This window comes from Pleurodeles waltl, chromosome 1_2 (assembly GCF_031143425.1).
Source record: "Pleurodeles waltl isolate 20211129_DDA chromosome 1_2, aPleWal1.hap1.20221129, whole genome shotgun sequence".
Classification (NCBI taxonomy): domain Eukaryota; kingdom Metazoa; phylum Chordata; class Amphibia; order Caudata; family Salamandridae; genus Pleurodeles; species Pleurodeles waltl.
The window spans coordinates 663,490,688-663,510,897 of NC_090437.1; the positions used below are offsets into that span (position 1 = coordinate 663,490,688).

The 20,210-nt window shown below is 45.5% G+C and overlaps 1 protein-coding gene across 1 annotated transcript in view; it reads right to left on the bottom strand.

The window, feature by feature from the left end:
* Window positions 1–20,210, bottom strand: part of ABCE1 (ATP binding cassette subfamily E member 1) — a 222,238-nt gene that overhangs the window by 153,590 nt on the left and 48,438 nt on the right. The window contains exons 7-9 of the mRNA XM_069242598.1: window positions 8,759–8,828; window positions 3,118–3,214; window positions 2,107–2,196 (exon numbers count right to left, since the gene is read on the bottom strand). Coding sequence (XP_069098699.1) covers window positions 2,107–2,196; window positions 3,118–3,214; window positions 8,759–8,828 — 257 coding nt within the window. The remainder of the gene's footprint in view (window positions 1–2,106; window positions 2,197–3,117; window positions 3,215–8,758; window positions 8,829–20,210) is intronic.

Genomic DNA, 20,210 nt, shown 5'->3' on the forward strand with positions numbered 1-20,210 from the left:
CTGGTTAAGACCAGTCAGCCAGCACACTAGTTGTTGGTAGGTTTTTCAGTTGCCACTTCTAAGGTTCCCTCTGGATGCATGTAGTAATAACTCAATCACTGGAATCAGTGACGGTTTATTAATAAAAGATGTTTGATACCAAACATTCCTAGCTTCAGTGAAGCCATCATGTAGCTGGGGAACTAGTATTGACCAGTGTCCAGCACAAATACCAAAAATGATTTCCCTGATCACTTAGTAGGCCTAAGAATAGACAAAGACATAGCAGGGGCATATTTCCTCTAGCAGAAATGTCCTCACATATAGTATATATAATCTATCCTGCCTTAGGGCTGAAAGGCCTGCTGTAGGGGTAACTTCCATATACTGCATGCAGTACTAGTGGGCATGGCACACAAGCTGTGTTTGCCATGTCAAATTTCACTTTTAGCTGCACCAAGACATGCAGCCTGCAATGGCAGTCTCCGTGAGCTAGGTGAGGGGTCCCCGAGGGTGGCACAATACATGCTGCAGCTCTTAGAGGCCCTCTTTGGTACCCAGGCCCTATATGCATGGAGTACCCCTTACAGGGGTGCTAAAGGAATTGCCAATTGGGGACCAACTGTATAGTTCTGGGGAAGAACACTGGCACTGGGCGACCTGGTTAGCAGGAACCCAGTGCACGTTAGTCAAAGTTGCATCAAATACCAAGTAAAAAGTTGGGGAACTACTGCAATAAAAGCCCAGTCTCCTAGGCTCAAGTTGTGGGCCTGTGTGCTTCTTTCAGAATGGTCATGCAATTTGTGGGTAGGTTAAGGTAGCCAAATTCTAAGATCTCAGGAGCCAAATCACAAGATTGAGCTGTTGTGGGTTGGGATGCCCGAGAGTGCCTTGGTTTTGAGAAATAAGGTCTGGTGTATTGGAGAGATTCTCATGAGGGACAAGAGAGTTTGAGCAGGGTGGTAAACCAGGGATATAGTGCCCAGGTTCATGCTATTAGGATGAGAGTGAGGGATCTCTGCCTCATCTTTTGAGCCAAGAATGAGAGGAGTGAGAGGCAGAAAATATCCCTGACCAAATTCATCCATAGTGCATTGTCCATGGAATGAGGGTGTTTGACCCTGGAGGCAAAGCTTGGGCATTTTGCATTTTCATTTGACACACCCTGAACGGTCACCCTTGAGGCAGAAACTTCAGCTTGCGGCAAAGAGAGGTCTAGTGAAGGCATGTCCCACTGGTGGCTAACCCTTTTACGCCCACCCAGCACCTTTCTCAAAAGTTAATCTCTCAAAAAAGCACTGGAGTGAAAACAACAAAGTGAAGCTCAACACTCATGCCAATGCTTGCATGAGTCAATGTTTTTTTACTGCAATGGTGACCAAAAGTTCCTACGGGCACTCAGATGTAAAAACACATATTTTGACCCTATAATGCATTGCAAACCCTTTTCAAGGATTTTTCTGTGCTCTTCTAACGTTTTAAAGAAAGCAAACACTACTAAACATTAAACTTTACATCTGTAAATCATGTGTCACAGTTGACATGTTAACCCTACACTTTTGGATCTCATAAAAGAAAAATGGACGGCAGCTTAACAGGAACTGGTTGAGACGGAACCTATGATTTTGAAAAGCTTGGCAGTAAGAGGAAACTGTGAAAGACGGCTGAACATCATTCGCCAATTCACCATGAAAACCCATCAGTGGAGTCCTGATCAAAATAAATAGAAGGGCAATTAAGACTTGGCAGAAGTGAAGTGTTATTGCTATTATTATGGGAACATGCAGTCTAAGCTAGCAGGCTGGAATTTAGCACAGGATATTACATTTTGGAGCGATATACCAGAACAATTCAGACCCTTGACACATCCAATCTGTTACATATACACGTGAGAAGTACAGAAAGGTACACCTCACATGTAGCAAAGTGCCAGATTCATAAGAAAAAAAAGCTCTGATCAAAGAAGTATACATCAACACCTATTCAAGAGGGCATGGCTTCTGAGGGGTTGCAATTAACCCCGGAAGAGGAACAAGATGAGGTCATACAGAAAAATAGAGCTATAAATAAAATCAATATCCACAAATATAACACAAATATCAACACTTAACTGACCACACTCCTTACCTATCGGGGTCAATGAGAGATCGAATAGTGATGGCAGCCTTTAGACGCTGCTTCACATCCAGGTAACTTGATGGTTCATCAAACATGAAACTAAAGGAAACAAGATCCGAAATTTACTAGAATGCCGTTTTTTTTTTTACATAACAAAATACCAACATTGTTTGTTTCAGGTGAGGAATCAGGAGTTAAATCACCTCGAAAGCACTTGTTTGAAGAAAAATAAATTGGAAATGTCCGAACCCCACATAAATGGCAGGAGCAGGTAAAGGATTGTAGGATGCTCCAAAGCTCCACACGCATCGCTTCCCCATCTCTGCTGAATGGCGAGTTTCCCACCTAATTTGTTTTCTCTTTAGTGTTCCACTCTGCCAGTTTCCTAATTTTTTTGGTTACATTAGCAAAGACGTGATGCATTTCCCACCCTGCAACGCCAAAGTGGTTTGAGTTGCAGCGGTAGTGTGAACCTAAATATCCTGCACAGAATGGTAGGCGGCTGGAAGGCTTGCACACCTGTGCAGAACATGTGATCTAGAGGTAAACATGCTGCCAGACATTTCCATCCAAGGTAGAAATTATCAATGGTGGAGCAGAGTATAGGTGGAAGTGTAAGAGGCAAACTAAAACTTCTACTTCTCTAAGAGAAACATCGGAGCAGACGTGATGTATGCACCTCCGCTTTAGAATCCTAATTAACAGACAAAGAAAATCTCAAGGAAGGTGCCCACACACCTCACAGGCTAGAAGCGGTGCCTCCCGATTCACCGGGCATCCGGCTTAAAAGGCAAACATTAAGCTCAAATGACAACCACCTCATGGATGACTGAAAATAGGCTACAAAACGGTCAAGCTCATCCCACAGCTAATCTACCGTAATTAACATTCCACATGCCAGAGAAGAAATACAGTCAGCCCGTAAATATGTATTCACTATAAAAGTCTGGACATTGAAAAAGACTAATGAAGTTTCAATACAGGAGTAACAACGTAGCAAAACGGAGTTGTTTGTCGTACATATCTGCTTTCTGGATGCATACAACGGCACAGGCAAATCGTTGAAGCTCTCCTCCAGAGAGGTCCTCCACATTTCGGTCTCTAAGATGGGTCAAATCTGCAATCATAAAAATAAAAAATAAAATGTCATGAATAATATGCGTTGAAGAACAAATGATTTACTTTTGGTAATGATATTTCTGATGGATCCTCTATTTAACAGCAGATTCCTACCTCATTACATTCCCCAGGTGCCAGGCTGGAAACAAACTTTTTCAGCAGTGCTATAGTGAGCCATGCTGCTCCGCATTGGCTCCGTAGCACTCCAGAAGTGACAGAGTAGAACTGTATTTGCACTAACCCTGTAAGCGAATGTCAGTTTCTTATTTTCTCACTTTCTTCACCCTCAGCTGCAGATCATGAACAAATGTCGGGACCATTGTGCCAAACACTAAATTCGGACCATTTTAAATTGTAAAAAGAGGGCACTCCTCAAAATGTGGAAGGCAGTGAGGAGTATGCGGTTAGACTCCTTGCCCTAAAAAGATCCCAAAGCAGTATTTCCCCAGATGGAGGTCCCATCGAAGGGAATCCAACCAAAACATTCTGCAGGACCTAGCTGTGAAGGCAGTAGTGCTTCATGAATATATACAGTTACTTCTACATTGCAGCATGGTAGATGTCAAATACAGGACCCCCACAAACAAATGCAGCAGTAGCAGTCAAAGCTGTGGCAGAATGAGCTCTCAGACCTTTCCGGGGGCTGCTTGTTGGCTAATGTGTAGCTTACCTTGACGCAGGCGACTATCCACCTTGACAAAGAACTCTTCAGCACAGCCTCCCGTTATTTTGATCCTGGAGGACTCCTCAAAAACCTTATTGTTTACGTGGTTTTTTAACCAAGGAAGGTTGTTCCAGTAACCATAGAAAGGACCAATTAATGACCAACCCTTCATAGTGCACACTGCAAAACCTTGCTGGGCCAAAGATAAAACAAAAGAACGTCCAACAGCTTTGCTGCAAAGGATAAGCCTTATGTATGCCATACCAGGCCATAAATCTGTCTAAATCTGTGCCCGGCATAATTAGATTTTGTGGAAGGGCGTCTGGGGGCAAGGAAGACTTCTACCACTTCAGGCAGCAAAACAAATGCAGACAGTTGCTGTTCGACCAATCTCCATATATGTAGGTGCTGACTGTGCTCATTTGAGAGGAGGGCCCCGTCCTGCTGCTACAACAGAAGATTTTCAGAAAGTGGCTAGATCAGAGGACAGTGCCCAGAGGTCCGGGTACCACACTCTCCTGCCTCGATATGCTGCAACTAATTGTCTTGATCTTTTTCAGAACTCCAAGCAGGGGGGACAGGAAGGGATACACGAGTCCAATGTTCCATTCCAGCCGATATGCATCTCCTAATGAATGTTAATGTAGAAACTCCAAAACTCAAAACTTTCAACACTGCAGGTTGGATATTGTCAAAAGATGTATGAAAAAAATCTAGTCAATTCTCCCCACTGCTGGAAGGTGATCCTGCGCCACCTCGGGACAGACACAACAGAGGGTCTGACTGACGCCACCTGCTCATCTCGTCTTCCCTGTCAGGACCCCAATACGTGCTTGATGTTCAGGGAAATTAGCTTGTGCACCAATCAATCCCAGAGACGCACAGACTCCTGGCACACTACCCCGGATCCCATTGCACCCTTTTAGTTGTAATCCCATAAAGTGGTAGTCTTGTCTATGAGAACCTGCATGAGGCTCCCCTTGATGGATTGCAGAAAGGCCTTCTGAGCCAGGTGCATGGCCTGCAGTTCCAACAGACTGACGTGGAGCTGGGTTTCTGACTGAGAACAGTCCGCTGAATTCAACCTCCTCAGCCAAGCCCAGCCAGGACGCATCATTCAGTACAGAAGCTCTAGGTGAGAAGGGAGAAGGGCCTGCTGCTGGACCAATTTTAGTCATTTTCACAGAAACTTTAGATCCTATTGCTGAATTTGCATATGCCATTTGGCAAAGCTTATAAGTAGAATGCAGACGGGCTAGGCAGCCAAGAAGCCTCACAGCTGTTCTTACAGTGATCCAGGACTGAGGAAACATTAGGATCACAGCCCCAGTGTCCTGGACTGTTTGCAGTGGAGGTAAGTCCCGGAACAGCAGTGTGTCCAAAACAGCTTCAATGAATGGGAGCCGCTGTGAATAAGTCAGGTGCGACATTGTTTCACTGATAGTGAACTCCAGCAATATCAGGAAGTTTGCTTGCTGTAATCTAAAGGTGGTCTACAACGGTCTGTGTCAAGTATGCCTTCAACCAGCCATTTGTCAATGTAGGAGAAGATGGTACCCTGACCTCCGAAGGTGAGTTGTGACTACCACCATCACTTTCGTGAACACCCAAAAGGTGCGGTTGAGTCTGAAGCAGAGAACAGCAAACTGAAAATGCTCCGGGTCTACCTTGACCCACAGAGACCATCTCTGGGGCTGCAGGACGGCTGTATGCACATACTGCAGGTCTAAAGACTCCAATACAGCTGACCAGTTTCAGGGCAGTTAGGATCTGGGTCAGGGTGAGAACTTTGAATTTGTCCTTCTGCAAGAAGGCATTCAGAGGGTGAAGGTCTAAAATTGATTTGAGCCCCTCATCTTCCTTTGGAAAAACAGCAAGTGTAACAACCCTCCCCAATGCTGGTGACAACCAGTCAGGGGGCACCTGTGGTTCCTTGGGACCTGAAGGCACACCAAAGGGAACCAGAAGCACACCAAACATCTGCAGCATGGCCTCCTTGAATGCCTCAATATGCTGCGATGTCACCCATGGCCCAGGAAACTCTGGGTGCACTTGAATCTCTTGAGGAATCGGCTCTGTGACTGGAGACCTACTGACATTCTAATGCCATAATCACTTTTCTTTAGGTTCAGAATGTTGGCCTGGGGTTGAATCCAGCTTTGCTTTTTTGAGAATTGCTCTTGGAGTTATCAGAGGACTTTGAGCACAAAGTTAACCAATTGTGGAAGCAGGACAGAATCTGCACTCATGCATTGAAGCAGGAGCAGGATCCTGATTTGGCTGCAATTCATTCTTGTGTTCGCTGACATATGGCTTCATCTCCCAGCCCCAGATCACCTTCAAGAGGACATAAACGCAGGAATTTGAGTCTAGTCCGAACCCAGACACCAGAGAGCCAGTGCATGCAGGTCCGTGACTAACATGTTTCCTGCATTCGTGGCATAGTTTGGGGACACTATTCCTCAGCACACTAAAATTGTTTTAAAAGCCATCGGAGAACTGACAAACAAGACTGGGCGCAGAGCTTTTTGTTGGATTTCTAACATGCAGAAATAAGGAAATTACATCAGCGCGGAGGAGTGGCGTTTATGCACCTCTGCTCTATTACTTCCAGGTCAGTAAAGAGACGATGTGAAGCTGCATGGAACCACCTAGCAGCACATGGGAGCACTGCTGGAAAGTTTCCAGATACAGCCTAGAGATTATCCTAAGGTGAAGAATCTGTGTTTAGAAATATCTATCAAACGTTTTAGGGCCTGGGCAGAGACCCCCACCCCTTTCTGCATAGAATGGGTCTGGTTTCCTGCCAAATCTAGCAGACTTCTGGCCAGGTTGAGATTTACTGGGACGCTATGGATAGAGGAATTTGCCCTTACATTATTTGTCCTTTCCCTTTGCATTGTGAATTTGCTTTCTTGTGTATGGCACTCATAGGCGCATTCTCCAGTCAGAGCCACCTCATGATTCCTAGCTTAAATTTCCTATCCCTGCCCAGATATTCCTCACAGCCCCATCACTTTCCTTCTACCTTAAATATCCACTCCATACATAAGTATAAACATTCCTCATCACTGTCCAGACCTCCCATTCCTGTCTGCCTACTGCAGCACTTGTTCCTCTTTCATGAGTGTCCTTTCTCTCCAGTTACTGCACCACTATTTAATCAGTATCAGCCTCTCCTGTCATTGATCACCCCATAGTTAACTGTGGACCTCTCTTGTCAGTGCTCCTCTTTCATCACTTCCCTCCTTTCTGGAGAGTGACCCCCTTCTTCCATTATTGTACACTGTTCCTGTCATTGCACACCCTCTCCACCCTCCCTATCTACCTCCTACCAACGGTGGAAACTGCAATTCCAGTAAGGAACTAATTTCTTCTCCAGCACTGATCTTTAGTTTTTTCACATGCTTTTTTCACAATAGCAAACAGTACACAACTTTATAATAAAAGGGGAAGCAGGCTTTACTGAAAAAGGTTGTGGAGGACTGCCTGTCACCCTGCTGAGATTACCTCTGCATAGACACCCAGACAGTTCTGCTATGTGTGAGTCTGCCTGCTCTTTCATGTGGCTACACAAAAGATATCTTGCAAAGGCACTTGGTGTGAAGTGCAGCTGTTGTTGCCATGCTTCTGATACAATACGTCTGACCTTGTGGGGCAGAAGGTGAAGCAGGCTGGCATGCTAATCACTGTTTGGATGGCCAAAGGACACAAACAGCTGGTGATATCTGATGCTCGTGTATGTGTCAGAGTGCAGAGGTTTTTCTGCTGATGTTGGAGGATTAGGAAAAAAGCAAGTCTAGAATAACAGGCTTATCCAGATGAAAATTCAGAGGTACTCAGCATGAACATCAGGTTATTTCAAAGGATGACCTTTCTAAGTCAAATCTGAAAAACGGCTCTTACTGAGCAGTACTTGGGTCACCCTAGGCCCGATGCAGTAGGTATGGAAGGATTTGGTCAGGCTACGTGGAGACCAGGTGGATGCCCCAGTTTTCACAACACATCTAGAAATGTTTTACTGGCACTGTAGATCTTTGTGGCTGGTGTGTGTTCCACTAGAGCAAAATATTTCTTCTAATGGGTGAAAAGTCCAAGAGGTCAAATTCTATGTAGTCAGGCACTAAGTGGTCAGGCTTGGACCAAATATCGTTGCAAAGTAAGACGCTGCTGTGTGTGGCCGGAAGCCTAGAATGAGCTTAAGCTATAATGTAGAACATGCAACATGCTCTGTAAATTGCACTATTGTCGAGGATACACAGCCTGCGAGGATCAAGGAAGAGTGATCCGTCTTCGCCAGTATCCTGCAATTTAGAAGAAACAGAGTAACAGCATGCCCAAAGATTACCACACTGATGCCAGTGTACATTTTATTGTAAAATACACCCCAGAGGGCACCTTAGAGGTGCCCCCTGAAACCTTAACCAACTACCCGTGTAGGCTGACTGGTTTTAGCAGCCTGCCACACTCGAGACATGTTGCTGGCCACATGGGGAGAGTGCCTTTGTCACTCTGTGGCTATTAACAAAGCCTGCACTGGGTGGAGATGCCATCACCTCCCCCAGGCAGGAGCTGTAACACCTGCCAGAAGTGAAGCAGTGGTGGAGACAAAAGCAGTAATTCATTTAAGGAGGTCCCGGAGAAAAACAGGCCTGGGTAAAGGAGGGTAATTCTGCAGTCCATGTAGGGTTAAGTTTACTGAATGTAGAGAAATAGACATAAGGACTTTCATCTCCTCATATTTGTTACATAGGTCTTCACAGTTAAATTAAACAGATGAGAACATACAGCCTGCTGAGTACTGTGTGAATAGGATGCTGCAAAACAGAATGAAGGACCCCCAGATGCCATCGAACAATATGTTTTGAAAATACTCACCGAGCTGGCTGCACACCACAGTCTGGGTCTTTGTCTCATCTTTTCTATCTAGGATACTGCCCACACTTCCCTGCCGGGGAAACCCAAAAAAAGATTAGTTACTATATTGACAGAACTTAGGACTACATAATGGATGAAAGCTGTTTTTCAGAAGTGACACGGCTTTAACCGAAACAAGCACTGGCAAAGCCAATATCATTAGACCAAAACAATTGACAACAGAAAACCCTACAGAAAGGCCGCACTTTCCTTTGATATAGAGTGTAAACACAGGTGCTCAGTACATCCTAAACATGTCCGTTGTCCAACATGTATTAAGGGGCAAGAAACTTGCACCAACAAACTATAATCAAAAGGAAGAATGGAGCACACTATTATTGATTTACTTCCAATAATAATTGAAACCCTGAGTCCTTTGGTTCTATTTAAACTTCAATAGACAACCATGGTACAGTTCAAATACATAATAAGTTCTACATATTGGCTACACTATTTGAAATTCACATTTAATACAAATAGAAACACACCTATACAAATAAAACTAATAATTCAAAATAACAGAAAATTAAAGAAATAAATATCACAAATTTGACACAACTCGTCTAGAAAGTCCATATCATTGAACTCCAGAGACTTAAAAGTCAAAAGACACCCAAGTCCAAAAAGTCCGTGACAAGGGTGTATGTTGTCCCATATGTTGACTTGAAGCAATGCAGTTTCTTAGTATCCAATGCGAAACAATTCGCTGCAGAATCCGAACCAAATTCAGCCGACACGTGTTTCGTCCCTAAAGGGACTTTCTCAAGGCTCGTCCCTTCGCATTTGGTATGAACTTTTCAAAATCTGTTTGTCCAGTAGGGTACAGGGGTGCTACACATCTGTACTAATTTCATTTCCAGTGGAGAGATTCCCGATGAAACGTAATTTTCTAACCTTACTGCAGGCAATCCCGTCGGGGAAAAGCATCTTCTCGTGCCGAAACCGCACGAGAAGATGCGGTTTCGGCACGAGAAGATGCTTTTCCCCGACGGGATTGCCTGCAGTAAGGTTAGAAAATTACGTTTCATCGGGAATCTCTCCACTGGAAATGAAATTAGTACAGATGTGTAGCACCCCTGTACCCTACTGGACAAACAGATTTTGAAAAGTTCATACCAAATGCGAAGGGACGAGCCTTGAGAAAGTCCCTTTAGGGACGAAACACGTGTCGGCTGAATTTGGTTCGGATTCTGCAGCGAATTGTTTCGCATTGGATACTAAGAAACTGCATTGCTTCAAGTCAACATATGGGACAACATACACCCTTGTCACGGACTTTTTGGACTTGGGTGTCTTTTGACTTTTAAGTCTCTGGAGTTCAATGATATGGACTTTCTAGACTAGTTGTGTCAAATTTGTGATATTTATTTCTTTAATTTTCTGTTGTTATTTTGAATTATTAGTTTTATTTGTATAGGTGTGTTTCTATTTGTATTAAATGTGAATTTCAAATAGTGTAGCCAATATGTAGAACTTATTATGTATTTGAACTGTACCATGGTTGTCTATTGAAGTTTAAATAGAACCAAAGGACTCAGGGTTTCAATTATTATTGGAAGTAAATCAATAATAGTGTGCTCCATTCTTCCTTTTGATTATGGCAAAGCCAATATGTTTAACACATTCTGTACACCAGCTTGACTGCTGTTCAGCATGGCTAAACGTTGGTGGGGTAATGGAGAGCTGCGTGGCGAAGAGCGTTGTGGGGGGGGGGGGGAAGTAGAGCACAGTGGGGCAGAGTAAAACAGAGTGGCATGTTGTGCAGTGAGAGCGCAATGGTGTAGCGTGCAGTGGTGCAGAGTAAAGCGCTGTGGAGTTCCGTGGCAGAGAGTGCAGTATTGAGTAGACTGGCATAGAGTAGAGTGCAGAGGTGTAGAGTAGTTGCCGTACATTGCAGAGGCACAGTGTGCACTGGTTTAGAGTAAAGTGGCGTAGTGTGGTGCAGAGGGCAGTGGCGTAGAGCAGAATAGCACAGAGTAGAGTGGCAGTGCGGCACAGCATAGAGTAGAGTGAAATGGCACAGAGTAAGATGAAGGGTGAGGTTAAGTGTTGCAGGGTACAGTTCCATGGCACAAAGTTGTGGCGTAGAGAGCACTGACACAAAGCAGAGTGGCAGAGAGTGGAGTACTGTGGGGCAGAGTGAAGTAGCGTACAGTAGATTGTTTCAGAGTAGAATGACATGGAGTGGTGCAGGGTAGAGTGCGGTGGCATAGAAGGCAGTGTTGCAGAGTAGAGTGGCATAGAGTATAGTAGAGTGGTGTACCTAAGAGTACAGTGGTGCATAGTAGAGTGGGGAAGAGTACACTGCCATAGTGTAGAGTGGTGCAGAGTAGAGAGGTGAGGAATGAAGTGGTGTTAACTGCACTGTCAGAGTGCAGTGGTGCATAGTAGATTAGAGTGGCATAGAGTGTAGTGGCATAGGGTGCAGCAATGGTGTAGAGTGCAGTGGAGCAGAATAACGTGGTACAGAGTAGTGGCGCAGAGGTCAGTGGCATAGTGTGTATTGATTTTGAGTGCAGTTTTGTGGTGTAGATTTCAGTGGCGTCGTGAAAGTTGGTTCGGAGTAAGGTGGCGTCGGGAGACGCGAGTAGGGAGCAGTGGCGCAGAATAGATTGTTGTGGCGTAGAGTGTAGTGGTGCATAGTACATTAGAGTGGCTTAGAGTGGACTGGCAAAGAGTGCAGTGGTGTAGAGCGGAGCGATGCAGAGTAGAGTAGAATATGGTTTAGGTGGTGTACAATGCATTGGTGTAGAGTGGTACAGAGTAGAGTGCAATGCAGTATTGTAGAATACATTGCCCTGGAGTAAAGTGTGGTGGCACAGAGTACAGTGCAGTAGCATAGAGTTGAGTGGCACAGAGTGGTATAGAGTAGCATAGAGTCGCGTAGAGTAGATTGTTTCAGAGTACAGTGCAGTGGGGTAAAGTAGATTGTTTTAGTGTAGAGTGCAGAGTGCAGTGGCGGTGGCTCAGAGTGGACTGGCTCAGGAGAGTGATGCAGAGTGACAGTGTAGAGCATAGAGTGCACTGGCACAGAGTAGAGCGCGGTAGTTTGGAGAGCAGAGAAGAGAAGAGTGGCGAAGAGTTCAATGGAATGGCTGAGTGTGCAGTGTTGTAGAGTGGCAAAGAATGAAGTGATGCAGAGTGAAGTGCAGTGCTGCAGCGTTCAGTGGCCGAGGGTGCAGTGTTGCAGAGTGGACTCTTAAATAATGCACTAGCGTGGAGTGGAGTGGCACAGAGAGCAGAGTGGCACAGAGCATCGATTTTGAGTAGACTGGGGTAGAGTGCAGTGGGCAGAGTAGAGTGCTGTGACAGAGTAGATTGTTTCAGAGTACAGTGGAGTGGTACAGGGTAGAGTACAGTGGTGTATAGTGCAGAGTAGATTAGAGTGGTGTAGAGTGCACTGGCAGTTTGGAGTGTACAGAGCAGAGTGCAGTGGGGTGGAGAAGTGTGGGGTAGAGTGCACTGGCACAGAGTGGGGTAGAGAGGCGTAGACTGAAGTGGCATAGAATAGATTGGTGGAAAGTAGAGTGTAGTGATGTAGTGGAGAGGCGTAGTGTGAAGTGGTGCATAGTGGAGTGGGAAAAGGGGAATAAGCATGGTATGGTAGCGCCCTGCCATTACAGAACAGATATGGAAATGTCATCACCTAGTGTATTGATTTGTTTTGATTGTATTAAAATATGTTTCCACCACACTTCAGAATAACCAAAAACGTGCTTAATTTCAGCTTTTCAAATTCTGAAGTTCTGAATTTACAGACATTTAAATGTTGGTGTGCTGAAAAATAACACTGTACAGCCTTCCTCAGGCACACCCGAAGTAGCCAGCATGACTGTCGCATAAATCCTCTCACTTTGAAGTCAGACAAAGAAAACACCAAGCTCCCTTGAAGACAAAGCCTGACATTTGACCTCTGTCTTTGAACGCACAGCAAACGCGACAAGAACAAGATTTAAAGGCCTGTTTACAGAAATCCAGTACTGGTAGAAGAATACAACAAACAGGGTTTGGAGCAACAGAGGGGACAAACTCCAGCTGGGCAGCCTAAAGCAAATAGACCCAGCAAACAGAAAGCAAGTAAATGTGAGTTACAAACCACAAAGCCAGTGGTAAGCTATGGGCAGAATGCATTTCCAGGGAAGCTTTCTGAATGTTCCCAAGATATTGCTAGCAAACATCAAACTAGTATGCTTCAAATTAAATAGAAGAGTTAATACAGTTTCAGCTACAATTTCCAAGGAATCCATTAGTGGCATTATAGACTGAAATGTAAATGTTACGGTTTTTAACTCTTGCATGTTGAAATGATCCCCAGGAGCGATACTTGTTGACTGAAGTGGAACTCCACAACTACAGGAATTAAAGTGCTCTGCATGGCTCTGTGAAGCTGTGTCAAGTTTCCTGATCTATACAGCCTTGTGTGTTTTCCTGCAGTGACCTCAACAATCAAGTAAGCTCACTGGACGTTCTCCCATTTACTTTTTTTTTTTGACAGCAGAGAGCCCTAAGTGAGCAGGCTACTGCCTGACAGAGCATGGGTTCTGTCACGGGCAGTGTAAAAATTGAGTGATATTTACCTGTATTACTGTGGGAAGACTACCTACCAGCTCTCTAATGGAAAAGACCTATGCCTCAAGCCAACCATGTTATCGGTACCATTTGGGCGGGGGAGAAGGGGGGTTCTAATATGATTTATTGGCAGGGTATGGATATTTACAGAGGAAAATGTGATAGCAAATCATAACTTTGCCTTTTGTGAGTTACCACTCCACTCCCAAGATACCTCTATGTAAATGGGAATGGTTTCATCATTATTATTATTATTAGTGTGAATATTATAAAAAATTACAATTCCCATAATAGTGATTGTATAAATTAATAATTGTAATAGTAATTATGATATTAAGTACACCAAGTAAAATGTATACATTTTTTTAATTAACTTCTTTTTCCAGAGTTGGCGGTGAATGACCCTGCAGCATCATGAAGACTGAAATAAGCACATCCTGTCCATCTGATCCCTAGTGTATAATTCATTTATGGTCAAATGTCCAACATGGAGTTATGCTGACAAGCCCGCAGGAGTACTCATCATGGAAAACTTTGTTAGGGGTAGCTCAAGTAAAGGAATCACATTCCACAGTTTGACATTGCAAGAAATATGGAAAGCAACACGGTTCCCCAAGTATTTTACCACAGGAAGTGCAGAAGACTGTTTACTATGAAGAAAGATTTACAGACTATTAAGTGAAAGCTGAAACAAGTGTCATTAATGTTACTGGAACAACTGAGTGAACGAGTAAACGCTTAAACAGAAGAACATCGTTAAGTCAAACGTCTAAGCTGAAGAATGTATATTTTGTGGAAAGAAAATGCTACTAGGGAACATCACAGCGTGAGAAATTAATCAAGGCTGTGGAGCTGACAAAAGGCTTCAAGAGTGTGAAACCATTAATTGTGATTCAAAGTTCTTAGCAGTAGGGACCTAGTGACTGCAGAAGCCCATTATCATGCATCTTGTTATAGGAACTATACAAGGGTTAAAGCAAAGGATGAATATCATGCATCTAGCACTCAAACCAATGATCACCACAAAAATATGAGAGGTGAAGCATATGAACTATTTTAATACATTAGAACTGCGATTATTCCTAACAAAGAGGTAATACGTGTGATGACAGGACGTTTTAAGAGAAAACCACAGTTTGAAAAGAGAATTATCAGTTTTAAAAGTTAAGGCAACAAACATGAACAAGATCATTGATCAAGCATCATCGCACATAAGAACAATGACAGACGTTGGTAAAGATTCATTTACAGCGTCGGATTACCTTAAACAGTTCCTATTTGGACTTCTGACTGGCAATCCAGAAAACACAAAACCATCCAAAAGGGTCACCTTAATTATGCAATCATTCAGTCAAGAAATTTATATATGCAGTCACAAATGGCCAGCAGAAACTACCCCCACCCCCAAGCAATTGTTGCTACCATGCGCTGTAAAAACTCTGACAATGTTGAAATCATTCGCACTCCAAACAGACTTGGTCCTGGGATTTCATACTCACAACTGGAAGAAAATGATACCACCTTGTGTCTTCAGAATTTGCTGCTACTTTAAATGAGCAAACTGTTCTTCCAGCTGACACTCAGCCTTATGTATTCACTAACTTAGCATGGATTAACACTGGCAGGCTGGAAGGGACTCTTAACTGGAAAGAGGACAACTGTAGGAAGTTGGCTCTGTATGTGCTATTTCAAAGTAAGGAATAGCATGCACAGAGTCCAAGGGTTCCCCTTAGAGGTAAAATAGTGGTAAAAATAGATAATACTAATGCTCTATTTTGTGGTAGTGTGGTCGAGCAGTAGGCTTATCCAAGGAGTAGTGTTAAGCATTTGTTGCACATACACATAGACAATAAATGAGGTACACACACTCAGAGACAAATCCAGCCAATAGGTTTTTGTTATAGAAAAATATATTTTCTTAGTTTATTTTAAGAACCACAGGTTCAAATTTAACATGTAATATCTTGTTTGAAAGGTATTGCAGGTAAGTACATTAGGAACTTCAAATCATAAAAATTGCATGTATACTTTTCAAGTTATTGACAAATAGCTGTTTTAAAAGTGGACACTTAGTGCAATTTTCACAGTTCCTAGGGGAGGTAAGTTTTTGTTAGGTTTACCAGGTAAGTAAGACACTTACAGGGTTCAGTTCTTGGTCCAAGGTAGCCCACCGTTGGGGGTTCAGAGCAACCCCAAAGTCACCACACCAGCAGCTCAGGGCCGGTCAGGTGCAGAGTTCAAAGTGGTGCCCAAAACACATAGGCTAGAATGGAGAGAAGGGGGTGCCCCGGTTCCGGTCTGCTTGCAGGTAAGTACCCGCGTCTTCGGAGGGCAGACCAGAGGGGTTTTGTAGGGCACCGGGGGGGACACAAGCTGTAGGAAGTTGGCTCTGTATGTGCTATTTCAAAGTAAGGAATAGCATGCACAGAGTCCAAGGGTTCCCCTTAGAGGTAAGATAGTGGCAAAAAGAGATAATACTAATGCTCTATTTTGTGGTAGTGTGGTCGAGCAGTAGGCTTATCCAAGGAGTAGTGTTAAGCATTTGTTGTACATACACATAGACAATAAATGAGGTACACACACTCAGAGACAAATCCAGCCAATAGGTTTTGTTATAGAAAAATATCTTTTCTTAGTTTATTTTAAGAACCACAGGTTCAAATTCTACATGTAATATCTCATTCGAAAGGTATTGCAGGTAAGTACTTTAGGAACTTCAAATCATCAAAATTGCATGTATACTTTTCAAGTTATTCACAAATAGCTGTTTTAAAAGTGGACACTTAGTGCAATTTTCACAGTTCCTAGGGGAGGTAAGTATTTGTTAGGTTAACCAGGTAAGTAAGACACTTACAGGGCTTAGTTCTTGGTCCAAGGTAGCCCACCGTTGGGGGTTCAGAGCAACCCCAAAGTCACCACACCAGCAGCTCAGGGCCGGTCAGGTGCAGAGTTCAAAGTGGTGCCCAAAACGCATAGGCTAGAATGGAGAGAAGGGGGTGCCCCGGTTCCGGTCTGCTTGCAGGTAAGTACTCGCGTCTTCGGAGTGCAGACCAGGGGGGTTTTGTAGGGCACCGGGGGGGACACAAGCCCACACAGAAATTCCACCCTCAGCAGCGCGGGGGCGGCCGGGTGCAGTGTAGAAACAAGCGTCGGGTTTGTAATGTTAGTCTATGAGAGATCTCGGGATCTCTTCAGCGCTGCAGGCAGGCAAGGGGGGGGTTCCTCGGGGAAACCTCCACTTGGTCAAGGGAGAGGGACTCCTGGGGGTCACTTCTCCAGTGAAAGTCCGGTCCTTCAGGACCTGGGGGCTGCGGGTGCAGGGTCTCTCCCAGGTGTCGGGACTTAGGATTCAAAGAGTCGCGGTCAGGGGAAGCCTCGGGATTCCCTCTGCAGGCGGCGCTGTGGGGGCTCAGGGGGGACAGGTCTTGGTACTCACAGTCTTAGAGTAGTCCTGGGGTCCCTCCTGAGGTGTTGGATCGCCACCAGCCGAGTCGGGGTCGCCGGGTGCAGTGTTGCAAGTCTCACGCTTCTTGCGGGGAGCTTGCAGGGTTCTTTAAAGCTGCTGGAAACAAAGTTGCAGCTTTTCTTGGAGCAGGTCCGCTGTCCTCGGGAGTTTCTTGTCTTTTCGAAGCAGGGGCAGTCCTCAGAGGATGTCGAGGTCGCTGGTCCCTTTGGAAGGCGTCGCTGGAGCAGGATCTTTGGAAGGCAGGAGACAGGCCGGTGAGTTTCTGGAGCCAAGGCAGTTGTCGTCTTCTGGTCTTCCTCTGCAGGGGTTTTCAGCTAGGCAGTCCTTCTTCTTGTAGTTGCAGGAATCTAATTTTCTAGGGTTCAGGGTAGCCCTTAAATACTAAATTTAAGGGCGTGTTTAGGTCTGGGGGGTTAGTAGCCAATGGCTACTAGCCCTGAGGGTGGGTACACCCTCTTTGTGCCTCCTCCCAAGGGGAGGGGGTCACAATCCTAACCCTATTGGGGGAATCCTCCATCTGCAAGATGGAGGATTTCTAAAAGTCAGAGTCACCTCAGCTCAGGACACCTTAGGGGCTGTCCTGACTGGCCAGTGACTCCTCCTTGTTGCTTTCTTTGTTACCTCCAGCCTTGCCGCCAAAAGTGGGGGCCGTGGCCGGAGGGGGCGGGCAACTCCACTAAGCCGGAGTGCCCTGCTGGGCTGTGACAAAGGGGTGAGCCTTTGAGGCTCACCGCCAGGTGTCACAGCTCCTGCCTGGGGGAGGTGTTAGCATCTCCACCCAGTGCAGGCTTTGTTACTGGCCTCAGAGTGACAAAGGCACTCTCCCCATGGGGCCAGCAACATGTCTCTGGTGTGGCAGGCTGCTGGAACTAGTCAGCCTACACAGACAGTCGGTTAAGTTTCAGGGGGCACCTCTAAGGTGCCCTCTGTGGTGTGTTTTACAATAAAATGTACACTGGCATCAGTGTGCATTTATTGTGCTGAGAAGTTTGATACCAAACTTCCCAGTTTTCAGTGTAGCCATTATGGTGCTGTGGAGTTCGTGTTTGACAGACTCCCAGACCATATACTCTTATGGCTACCCTGCACTTACAATGTCTAAGGTTTTGTTTAGACACTGTAGGGGTACCATGCTCATGCATTGGTACCCTCACCTATGGTATAGTGCACCCTGCCTTAGGGCTGTAAGGCCTGCTAGAGGGGTGTCTTACCTATACTGCATAGGCAGTGAGAGGCTGGCATGGCACCCTGAGGGGAGTGCCATGTCGACTTACTCGTTTTGTTCTCACTAGCACACACAAGCTGGCAAGCAGTGTGTCTGTGCTGAGTGAGGGGTCTCCAGGGTGGCATAAGACATGCTGCAGCCCTTAGAGACCTTCCTTGGCATCAGGGCCCTTGGTACTAGAAGTACCGGTTACAAGGGACTTATCTGGAGGCCAGGGTCTGCCAATTGTGGACACAAAAGTACAGGTTAGGGAAAGAACACTGGTGCTGGGGCCTGGTTAGCAGGCCTCAGCACACTTTCAATTGTAAACATAGCATCAGCAAAGGCAAAAAGTCAGGGGGCAACCATGCCAAGGAGGCATTTCCTTACACAACCCCCCCCCAAACGAAAGAGGATGAGACTAACCTTTCCCAAGAGAGTCTTCATTTTCTAAGTGGAAGAACCTGGAAAGGCCATCTGCATTGGCATGGGCAGTCCCAGGTCTGTGTTCCACTATAAAGTCCATTCCCTGTAGGGAGATGGACCACCTCAACAGTTTAGGATTTTCACCTTTCATTTGCATCAGCCATTTGAGAGGTCTGTGGTCAGTTTGAACTAGGAAGTGAGTCCCAAAGAGGTATGGTCTCAGCTTCTTCAGGGACCAAACCACAGCAAAGGCCTCCCTCTCAATGGCACTCCAACGCTGCTCCCTGGGGAGTAACCTCCTGCTAATGAAAGCAACAGGCTGGTCAAGGCCATCATCATTTGTTTGGGACAAAACTGCCCCTATCCCATGTTCAGAGGCATCAGTCTGCACAATGAACTGCTTAGAATAATCTGGAGCTTTTAGAACTGGTGCTGAGCACATTGCTTGTTTCAGGGTGTCAAAGGCCTGTTGGCATTCCACAGTCCAGTTCACTTTCTTGGGCATTTTCTTGGAGGTGAGTTCAGTGAGGGCTGTCACTATGGATCCATATCCCTTCACAAACCTCCTGTAGTACCCAGTAAAGCCAAGGAATGCCCTGACTTGAGTCTGGGTTTTTGGAGCTACCCAGTCCAGAATAGTCTGGATCTTGGGTTGGAGTGGCTGAACTTGGCCTCCACCTACAAGGTGTCCCAAGTAAACCACAGTTCCCTGCCCTATCTGGCATTTGGATGCCTTGATAGAGAGGCATGCAGATTGCAGAGCCTTCAAAACCTTCTTCAGGTGGACCAGGTGATCCTGCCAGGTGGAGCTAAAGACAGCAATATCATCAAGATAAGCTGTGCTAAAGGACTCCAAGCCAGCAAGGACTTGATTCACCAACCTTTGGAAGGTGGCAGGGGCATTCTTTAAACCAAAGGGCATAACAGTAAACTGATAATGCCCATCAGGTGTGGAGAATGCTGTCTTTTCTTTTGCTCCAGGTGCCATTTTTATTTGCCAGTACCCTGCTGTCAAGTCAAAGGTACTTAGGAATTTGGCAGCACCTAATTTATCAATGAGCTCATCAGCTCTTGGAATTGGATGGGCATCTGTCTTGGTGACAGAGTTGAGCCCTCTGTAGTCCACACAAAACCTCATTTCTTTCTTCCCATCTTTGGTGTGAGGTTTGGGGACTAAGACCACTGGGCTAGCCCAGGGGCAGTCAGAGCGCTCAATCACTCCCAATTCCAGCATCTTGTGGACTTCCACCTTGATGCTTTCCTTAACATGGTCAGACTGTCTGAAGATTTTGTTCTTGACAGGCATGCTGTCTCCTGTGTCCACATCATGGGTACACAGGTGTGTCTGACCAGGGGTTAGGGAGAAAAGCTCAGGAAACTGTTGTAGGACTCTCCTACAATCAGCCTGCTGTTGGCCAGAGAGGGTGTCTGAGTAGATCACTCCATCTACTGTGCCATCTTTTGGGTCTGATGACAGAAGATCAGGGAGAGGTTCACTCTCTGCCTCCTGATCCTCATCTGTTACCATCAACAGATTTACATCAGCCCTGTCATGGAAGAGCTTAAGGCGGTTCACATGGATCACCCTCTTGGGGCTCCTGCTTGTGCCCAGGTCCACCAGGTAGGTGACCTGACTCTTCCTCTCTAGCACTGGGTAAGGGCCACTCCATTTGTCCTGGAGTGCCCTGGGAGCCACAGGCTCCAGAACCCAGACTTTCTGCCCTGGTTGGAACTCAACCAGTGCAGCC